General features: G+C 47.1%; 1 protein-coding gene across 11 annotated transcripts; it reads right to left on the bottom strand.

The window, feature by feature from the left end:
* Positions 1-5521: 5521 nt before the first annotated feature.
* LOC125507557 lies at positions 5522-9502 on the bottom strand. 11 transcript variants are annotated; one of them, XR_007282931.1, is made up of 7 exons: positions 8674-9493; positions 8517-8595; positions 8375-8417; positions 6968-7009; positions 6738-6883; positions 5968-6031; positions 5522-5867 (listed from the first exon to the last, which is right to left on the bottom strand). XR_007282931.1 is itself a non-coding variant. In XM_048672108.1 (7 exons), the coding sequence occupies exons 2-7, from the start codon at positions 8932-8934 to the stop codon at positions 5808-5810; spliced, it is 570 nt and encodes a 189-aa protein (XP_048528065.1). In that variant the 5' UTR covers positions 8935-8963; positions 9061-9495; the 3' UTR covers positions 5522-5807. The 11 variants fall into 11 exon arrangements, 5 of the variants coding, with proteins under 5 accessions (XP_048528065.1, XP_048528073.1, XP_048528079.1 ...); XM_048672108.1 differs by lacking the exon at positions 6968-7009 and having other exon boundaries at positions 5968-6056; positions 6738-6775; positions 8674-8963; positions 9061-9495; XM_048672116.1 differs by lacking the exon at positions 6968-7009 and having other exon boundaries at positions 5968-6056; positions 6738-6775; positions 8674-8966; positions 9061-9495.
* Positions 9503-10055: the final 553 nt, after the last annotated feature.

Here is a 10055-nt window from a genome sequence, read left to right on the forward strand (position 1 = left end):
CCGATGCATATAGTGCTATAAGTTCGGGGTGCCGCACTTGTGAAAGTGTACGGACTTCTCACGGCATATTGATGGGTACTGAAGCCCCTGGCGTATTTTTGCCGTACCAGAGTGTACGGATGCAACATGTTATTAATAAACATATATATAAAAAAGAGGATAATGCAAAAAATAGACAAAAAGCTATGCATTGTTTATAGAAAGGCTGCTATGAAAGCGGAACGATACAAATAGTGCGATAAGCAAAAGAAATTGGACTATTTAACATGTCCTGGCCAGGGGCAGGCCGCGGAATTGTATTAAAAAACAGGTATACTTCTCGCAATAGAGACCACCTGGGAGTTCCATAATGCGGCGTGGCTTGTCTGCTTTCCTGGATCTTGCATCGTTTGTGCGGCAGTTGAATTGCCGAACGGGTCATCCGAAGTATGGAGTCCTGAGAGTAAGAGGAAAAAAAGGAATCCGTTAGCCCTTGGTGCGGTTTAAGCCGTATCTCGGGTGTGCCGTGATAGTGCCCCTTCCCCTGTGCCCATGGTATTTCAAGAGCGTAGTTATGTACGCGAAGCACTGTTTTCGCTATATCGCGAGGGCTAGGGTTGGGGCCGCATTGCTACGCTAGCTCAGAACGTGCCAGGCGGTCTTGTGGTAGGGTACTCCGGGCGCGCTTGACAGTGTCCGACTTTTTGAAGGCCGAATTGGAGAACTGCCTAGAGAGGCTGCTTTGTACTTCTGCTGCGAGCGCTGCCGTGTGCTCCTCCGTTCGGAGGGAGCATTCAGTGTTCCCATTGACCGTGATTACTCCTCTAGGGCCTGGCATCTTGAGCTTGAGGTATGCATAGTGCGGTACCGCGTTGAATTTTGCGAATGCGGTTTGCCCGAGCAGCGCGTGATAGCCACTACGGAACGGGACTATGTCGAAGATTAACTCCTCGCTTCGGAAGTTATCCGGAGATCCGAAGACCACTTCCGGTGTGACTGAGCCTGTACAGTTGGCTTCTACACCTGGTATGACGCCTTTAAAGGTCGTTTTGGTGGGCTTGATCCTCGAGGGATCTATGCCCATTTTTCACACTGTATCCTGGTAAAGCAGGTTCAGGCTGCTGCCGCCGTCCATGAGGACTCTTGTGAGATGAAATCCGTCAATGATTGGGTCTAGAACCAATGCGGCGAAGCCGCCGTGACGGATTCTAGTGGGGTGGTCCCTTCGATCAAAGGTGATCGGGCAGGAGGACCATGGGTTGAACTTTGGGGCGACTGGCTCCATCGCATATACGTCCCGTAATGCACGCTTCCGCTCCCTCTTGGGGATGTGGGTTGCGTATAGCATGTTCACCGTCCGCACTTGCGGGGGAAATCCCTTCTGTCCACTGTTGTTCGGCGGCCTGGGCTCCTCCTCGTTGTCGCTATGCAGCCCCTTGTCTTTGTTTTCGGCTCTCAACTTGCCTGCCTGCTTGAACACCCAACAATCCCTGTTGGTGTGATTGGCTGGCTTTTCGGGGGTGCCATGTATCTGGCACAAGCGGTCGAGTATTCGGTCCAAACTGGACGGGCCCTGAGTATTTCTTTTGAATGGCTTGTTCCGTTGACCGGATTTGTAGCCTCGGAATCCGGCATTAACTGCCGTATCCTCGTTGATGTCACTGTTAATGTGGCGCTTTTGTTTGTTCCGACGCGACCTGTCGCTTTTGTCCTTGGTATTCGAATTACTAGGGTTCTTGGTTAAATTGTTGTTGCGAGCTAGCCAGCTGTCTTCTCCCGCGCAAAAGCGGGTCATGAGTGTCGTGAGGGCTGCCATAGATTTCGGCTTTTCCTGTCCCAGGTGCCGGGCAAGCCACTCATCACGGATATTATGCTTGAAGGCTGCTAAGGCCTCTGCGTCCGGACAATCGACTATCTGGTTTTTCTTTGTTAGGAACCGTGTCCAGAATTGCCTGGCCGATTCCTCCGGCTGCTGAATTATGTGGCTTAGGTCATCGGCGTCCGGTGGTCGCACATAAGTGCCCTGGAAGTTATCAAGGAATGCGGCTTCCAGGTCCTCCCAAGAACCGATTGAGTCTGCCGGCAAGCTGTTAAGCCAATGCCGGGCCGGTCCCTTAAGTTTGAGTGGGAGGTATTTGATGGCGTGTAGATCATCACCGCGGGCCATGTGGATATGAAGGAGATAATCCTCGATCCATACCGCAGGATCTGTTGTGCCATCGTACGATTCGATGTTTACGGGTTTGAAGCCCTCAGGGATTTTATGATCCATTACTTCATCTGTAAAGCATAGTGGGTGTGCGGCGCCTCTGTATTGGGCTATATCACGACGCAGCTCGAAGGAGCTTTGTCTGTTGAGTTCGGCCCGACCGGATTTATTGCATCCGGAGTGACGATCACCGTCACGTGCCATGGGGCTCCTGCGCGATCCGTAGATCGATCTTATTTGCCTTGCCTTGTCCTCCAGTATGTCGCGCAGGTCGGGCGCATTTTCCCGTGCCTTAGTATGCTTGACGCGGCGTCGGGGCATGGCTTGAGTGGAGGGCCAAGAGGCCTCTCTGTCGCAGCCACGAGGTGGCCGATCGTCCATGTCATGCGCTGGTGATGTAGCTGCTTCCTCCTCTAGTCGGGGTAGCAGCCTGCGCTTTGGGTAACTCTTGGAGGGGCGTTCGAGTTCATACTCTTCGACCGCAAGGACTTCAGTCCATCTGTCAGCTAGCAAATCCTGATCAGCTCTAAGCTGTTGCTGCTTTTTCTTGAGGCTGCTTGCCGTGGCCATAAGCCTGCGTTTAAAACGCTCTTGTTCGGCGAGATCCTCTGGCACGACGAACTCGTCGTCGTCGAGGCTTGCTTCGTCTTCGAAGGGAGGCGTATAATTATCGTCCTCAACCTCTTGGTCCGCCGCCCTCTCGTGAGGGTTGGCTTCTCTATCCTCCTATGCTGAATCTTGCTGGAGGGGGTGTTCTTCGGCGCTATCCGGAGTAGTATTATCTCCTGTGCCGGAATCACCGTTTTTACTTTGGCGGGATTTAGAGCGGCGCCGCTGACACCGGCGCTTGGGCTGTTTCTTAGAGGTATCGTCACCTGTTGTTCCATCGCCATCTCCATCATTTGGAGTGTCCACCATATATATGTCATATGACGAGGTGGCCTTCCAGTGCCCTACAGGTGCTGGTTCTTGTTCGTCTCCTGCATCGTCGTCCATGCCGTCGATGTCTTCGGAGTCGAAGTCAAGCATGTCGGTTAAGTCGTCGACGGTGGCTATGAAGTGGGTGGTGGGTGGGTTTTGAATTTTCTCATCGTCCGTATCCCAACCTTGCTGACCGTAGTCCGGCCAGGGATCTCCTGATAAAGATAGAGACTTTAGAGAATTCAGGATGTCGCCGAAGGGCGAGTGCTGAAAGATGTCCGCGGCAGTGAACTCCATTATCGGCGCCCAATCGGATTCGATCGGCAGGGGTGAGGGGGGCTCGGAGTTCGGAGAGGAATCCGGCTCCTCGGAGTCACGGGCCATGCGGAGTGCGGGGCTAGAGTTTGGCTCGATCGCCTCTGAGATCGCAGCCCCTGAGGCAGCGTCCAACCGCTGATCCTCGATCGGCGCAGTAGGCTCCGAATCAATGGTCGGAACCGATGCGTGTGCGGCCTCCAAGGCGCTGTTCGGTGGCAGAGCTATATCATGCCCATCGAGACAGTGCGGCGCGCTTGGCTGTGGCTCGAATCCGTCGAAGATCAAGTCCCCGCGGATGTCAGCCGTGTAGTTTAGGCTTCCAAACCTGACCTGATGGCCAGGGGCGTAGCTTTCGATCTGCTCAAGGTGGCCAAGCGAATTGGCCCGCGGTGCGAAGCCGCCAAAGACGAAGATCTGTCCGGGGAGAAAAGTCTCACCCTGGACTGCATCGTTGTTGATGATCGAAGGAGCCATCGGGCCTAAAAGCGATGACACAGAGGAACTCTCAATGAAAGCACCAATGTCGGTGTCAAAACCGGCGGATCTCGGGTAGGGGGTCCCGAACTGTGCGTCTAGGCCGAATGGTAACAGGAGGCAAGGAACACGATGTTTTACCCAGGTTCGGGCCCTCTTGATGGAGGTAAAACCCTACGTCCTGCTTGATTAATATTGATGATATGGGTAGTACAAGAGTAGATCTACCACGAGATCAAGGAGGCTAAACCCTAGAAGCTAGCCTATGGTATGATTGTTGTATGATGAAGTTGTCCTACGGACTAAAACCCTCCGGTTTATATAGACACCGGAGAGGGATAGGGTCACACAAAGTCGGTTACAATGGTAGGAGATCTTGAATATCCGCATCGCTAAGCTTGCCTTCCACGCCAAGGAAAGTCCCATCCGGACACGGGACGAAGTCTTCAATCTTGTATCTTCATAGTCCTGGAGTCCGGCTACCCGAACACCCCCTAATCCAGGACTCCCTCAGCCCCGCTATCGTATCACCATCACAACTTTTATCTTTACCGTTTTTCTTAGTTCGATCATTTTGATAATATCTTGATCTAGTAGAATAAAATTTAGTATGATCTAGTTGTGAGTTTTGCTTTATGATCCTTCTATGTAATCGAGTCCGTGAGCTATATATAATAAAGATTAGTGTTGAGTCCAGGGCTTGATTACCATGCTATGATCTTGAGGGAATAAAATAAAATAGAAGAAATAAAGAGATCATATGGATCTTATGAGGAGTAATGAGCTCACATATAAAGAGTATGATGAATAAAAGTTGTTGAGAGTTGACAAACATAGTTTTGATCATCGTTGCAATTAATAGGAAGTAATAAAGAAAGAGAGGTTCACATATAAATATACTATCTTGGACATCTTTTATGATTGTGAGCACTCATTAAAGTAAGAAATGTTAAAGAGTTGACGTTGGACAAGGAAGACAACGTAATGGGTTATGTTTTCTTACATCTGAGATAAATTAGAGATACTACTTGTGCTTCCATGAGAGTCCTTCCCCTCTCATTCTATCCAATTTCTTTGCACCAAGTAGAGATACTACTTGTGCTTCCAAATGACCTTAAAACCCAGTTTTTCCATGAGAGTCCACCATATCTACCTATGGATTGAGTAAGATCCTTCAAGTAAGTTGTCATCGGTGCAAGCAATAAAAATTGCTCTCTAAATATGTATGACTTATTAATGTGGAGAAAATAAGCTTTACTAGTTGACCCGTTGCGCCAAATGGTGCTAGGCGCAGAGACCCGCTAAAGCCATGTTGTCGATGAAAATAGTTTCATTTTGCAAGAACCTATTCAATATTGGTAGTACAAAGCTCATGTGTTAAACCATGTTATATTCAAAATATGGCTATCACGGTGCGAAATTCTGAGTTTGAAAAAAAATTGTATAACATGTACAAACCAGCTAAGGAAGCATTGTTTTAGTTGAAAATATGGTTATAATGATTATATATCTAAATTTAAAAAAAACATATCGAATAGAAAATTCATGGTTTAGTTGTGAGAAAGCACATATGGTAGCAAATTTAACTCCTCTTAATAAAAATAGAAGAGACTTGCTGTCTACAATAAGATGTATAATAAATTTACCTCTTGCGCCACAGGTCTCATTTGAAACAAAGAGTTATTCGACAATAAATGCTTGACAAATTGGCAATAATTAGATCCTTTTAATAATAAAAATTGAAAGAAACATAGCTTCAAACTATGTAATAGAGTTTTCAAAATGCGGGCATTCTCCCTATATAATTTTGCTATGTAAGTTGGAACTTAGGAATCCATGTCCCGGTTTATCCTTGATACATTGTTGGTAACTCATCTCCCACTCTGGATCCATAACATTTTGCCCTTCACAGCCCCTTTATAGTCTTGACGTACTGGTTTTCAATGTCACGCTGGGAACACCATTCCTGATCAAATAATAGCATGCTATAGATATCGAGCAATAATATAGTGTGAATAACTTAACATGGAAATATGACAGTAAGACTAATGGAACACAAAGTATACCTCCTGCAATTTCTTCCATCTTCCTTTCCATTCTACAGGAAAAGGTTGCAACATGAGGAATAGCCTACAGAAATAGATAGTATCGAATACTGCACAAGTCAATAAAAATGTTACTGCTAGCCATAGTGCATACATTCTATCTCTTATTGTACTTTTTGCATCCTACTACGACTCAGAGCACATACATGACATATCCTGGTAATGCCAAATTGTTGTTTGCAACTTTACTGGTAAATCAATTCAGTTTACGTGCAACTAATAAAAATTTCCAGGGAAATGTTGTAGTGATATCATGGTGGTGCAAGCATAGAAGTTGTTACAGAGTGGAAAGAACAGTCTAGATTTTCAGTACTGAAGTTTTCCGGCCTAGTATTGCAGAAAGCTAAAGTTTATTAAGAGCATTATCTCCCAACACACATAAGGAACCCAAAAGCTGCAAACAGTGATATGCCTAAAAAATTACAGCATATTATTAGCTGAAAGATCTAGATGTTGTGTGATATGTGACAGAATACTCATTGTATGATGTACATGAGGAGGTTTGTGAGCAAATTGACACACTGTTAAATGAGTCATAGGACAGTACTAGATAGAGCATTCACTCCTTCAAAATGTATTCAATAAACTGAAAGAGAAATGCATCATGTTACAGGTGTAGCCAAGTACAGTTGAAAGCGAACTTGATATAGCTTTGTAAAGTTGAAAGTATAAAACTTCATACAAGGTAAAGCAAGTCAAATCAGAGGGGAAAGGAGGGCAGCAACATGCACCTGGAGCAAGAGGGGGCACAATCTCGTGTTGTGGCTTTCTGAAATAGAGAACACTTCTATATCAACTAAAACAGGTTCAGGAGATGAACAATCAGATAGAGTAGCTCAAATGCATTAATAACTTCCCTTCGGCCTTGCAGACAACACTGCAAGAAGAGGCTTCGTAACTCAACCACATCATCTATACAAAGGGCAAAAAGAAAAGGAAAGTGAATTGTGTGTACGCATACACTGGAAGACACTGCAGACCAGTTCCTAATGCTTCTCTGGGTCTTATAGCCATCAGTTATTACGTGAGCAGGAGAACAGAGAAAAACAAAGTGCAGATCTTAGTCTCTAAGGCATTTCATCAATCATGTAAAGATCTAAAGATGAAGCGGTTCTGGATTTGGGTTGGGAAATTGGCTGAGCAATTATGACCAGGCTGCACCAATAAGTCCTTGCCAACATGTAAATTATCCAGTCAATAGAAATGGTATACCTTCGTAAATAACCTGTCCTATTTAAACAACTAAATTTGTAATCTGTTATTAATCCAGGACAAAGTGAGGCAAGGTCTTCAGAAACATCAAGCCGACAGTCTCAAATTGGAGGCTTGAAGTAAAAAAGGATCTTCAACTACTCTACTTCAACACAAGATCAAAGACGAGCATTCCACCTTGTTCAAGCAGGCTGTCAGATCAATTTTAAAATGATTGTCATGTTGCCCAAAACTGAAATTGGATAACGGCTCTGCCCCATTAGCTTAGATCTTTTTTCTTTTGTTTCTATGTTCTCCTTTCCCTTTGTAACATACTGTTTTTTTAATGAAAATATACCATAGAACTATTGTTCTACGGTTTGCTGTTCAAAAAAAGTGAAATTACCTAAAGGGCTATGTCCATCTTCTTCAGTCCTATTCACACTGAGCGGAAATAACAGAAAACTCACAAACATGACAAAAAAATAGATCTTCTTCAGTCCTATTCATATGGTTCATATGTACCAATGCATGGTTTTTGTATATAAATAGAAAATTTGAAGGCACATGTTCCAGTTTTCTTTATTTACTGGAACACCATAGAGATCACATGCCTATAGTTTGTCGTGCAAGATTCTGCAAATTAATAGCTAGAGCGGCATTTCACTACAACAATCAGTGGATAATGTATTTGACTAAAGTAGTACTATTATAGTGTCTCTATTGTATCTCAAGAATTAACTGGATGTTTGTACAACAAATACTATTCATGAGCAATTGTCACATGCAATCCAGTCCTTCATCCAGCGCAACAAGATGGATCCATATCCATAATTGGCGTTCTAATGAAGTGCGGTTTCTTTCAAAAAACTAGTCCAAGAATTGGACAAATATGCTTCTGTGTACAACAGAAAGAGTGAGCGCGGGGGGCATCGAGTTACCACGGCCTCCAAAATAGGTATAACAACCGAAACAAGCGGACAAATCCTGCTCACACGCATACACGAAATATAAGCAGGACGAGGACAAACAACACACAGCGCCCGAACATATCCGGAACATTTAAACGATCAGCACGACATACAGATATTTAAAAGATCACCAACGCAGACAACATGACACAGAAGATACTGAAAGTAAAATACACACACATGTAGTAGAAAGGAAAGAAGAAAACCTTGATGAGTCGAATGACGCAGCAACAGAAGAGATCATACAACCTGCGAAATACACAAAAAAACAACCGGTCAGAACACAATGACACACATGCATGCAATGAACACTCGCCGGTCACAGAAGCAACAAAACGGCCTATTTACCCGAGGCAGCAAGCAGAAGCACGTTGGGTAAGCAGCATGACGGACGAGAAGAAGAAGCGCCAGTGACAGAAGAAGTAGGCTGAACCGTAGAACAAGCATCAGCACACATACATTTCATCAAACATTCTATAGGCAAGCACAAGAGGAGTGGACTAACCTCAATGAGAAGGAGAGACGGACCCAAGGCTCGACGCAAGCGACAACAGGAAACCATACCAGATTGTGCATGAACGAAACAAAGCAAACATGCGAAATTAGCACGACGAATCCAAAGCAGCGGCAAAGAACATGCGAACCAGAGAAAGATGAACCTCAACCAGCGGCAACCATCAAGCAGAGGAGGCCCATCAGAACAAAGCATGGGGCTACCGCATCTCGTCCAACATGCGGCACGGCAAGGCAAAATATCCCAGTCCATCTCTCCTTTCCCGTCACAGTTTCATTCATCTTCTAGATGACTAACACGGTTAGCACATCAACCAAGAAAATAAGAGGAACGATGAACATCACATCACATGGAAAAAACAAGAACGATGAACATCACCTCAACAGGAGATGAGGTAGATCGATTGGGCTATTTGTCCTCGGCCGCCGGTGGCGTGGTCGGAGGGCGATTCTTCTCCTCTTCCATCTCGTTCTCCTCCCGGCCGCCAGAGGCAGCCCAGAGATCCTTGTCGACCGCGCGCACGACGCGGCACAGGTCGTCGTGGCGGGAGGCGGCGGGGCCGAGGCCCTCGGCTCGGTCGCAGGAATTGCTGAAGGCGTGGAGGCAGCGGTGGAGGTCCGTGAGCACCACCGTGCACCCGAGCTCGTGGACGGCGGCGGCCGCGGCATCGACCAGAGCGTCGTAGGTGCCAGTCCATCTCTCTCTCTCTCTCCAACTGCAGATGGAGGTGAGGCACGCACGATGCATCGGTCAGCCAAGCCCCACAAGCACATGCATCGGGCATCTGCAGTCCATCCTCTCTCTCCAAAGTCCAAATGCAGGCGAGAGGCAACACCGCGCACAGGAAAGGCGTACACGCGCACTAACACAGGAGTAGCAGCCGACGAGCGGGACCAGATCAGCGGTGGCCCACCCGTCATCGTGCTAGCACAAACGCGTGTGCATAATCTGGGTGCACATGCGTCGATCCACCCTCTGATGCTGACGCAGGACAAAGTAACTTCCCATGACGCACGACGCGGGAAGCGCTTGAGGAGCGCCGCGCTAGGAGCAGTTGACCGAGTTAACCAGGAAATACGCGTACACGAGAAAAACAGACCACGAAGCTGACGCACGGGACCATGCGGAAGGCAGGCCCACCTGTAGCCGCAGCACTAGCCAGCGAGGGGAAACACGGGGAGCAGCGCATAACCCGCGCCCATGACGCAGGCCTCGCGTGCACGTGGCGCGGCAGGACAGGCTGCATCGCGCACCCAACAAACTGGCACCCAGCCAATTCGATCCAGCCCGAGCCCACAGGTCACACACTGTCTAGATCTCATCACGCGGTCAAAACGGCAGAAGTCAATTCCCAGCAAAGATCCGACGGGCAG

The sequence above is a fragment of the Triticum urartu genome, chromosome 1 (genome assembly GCF_003073215.2).
Source record: "Triticum urartu cultivar G1812 chromosome 1, Tu2.1, whole genome shotgun sequence".
Taxonomy (NCBI): Eukaryota; Viridiplantae; Streptophyta; class Magnoliopsida; order Poales; family Poaceae; genus Triticum; species Triticum urartu.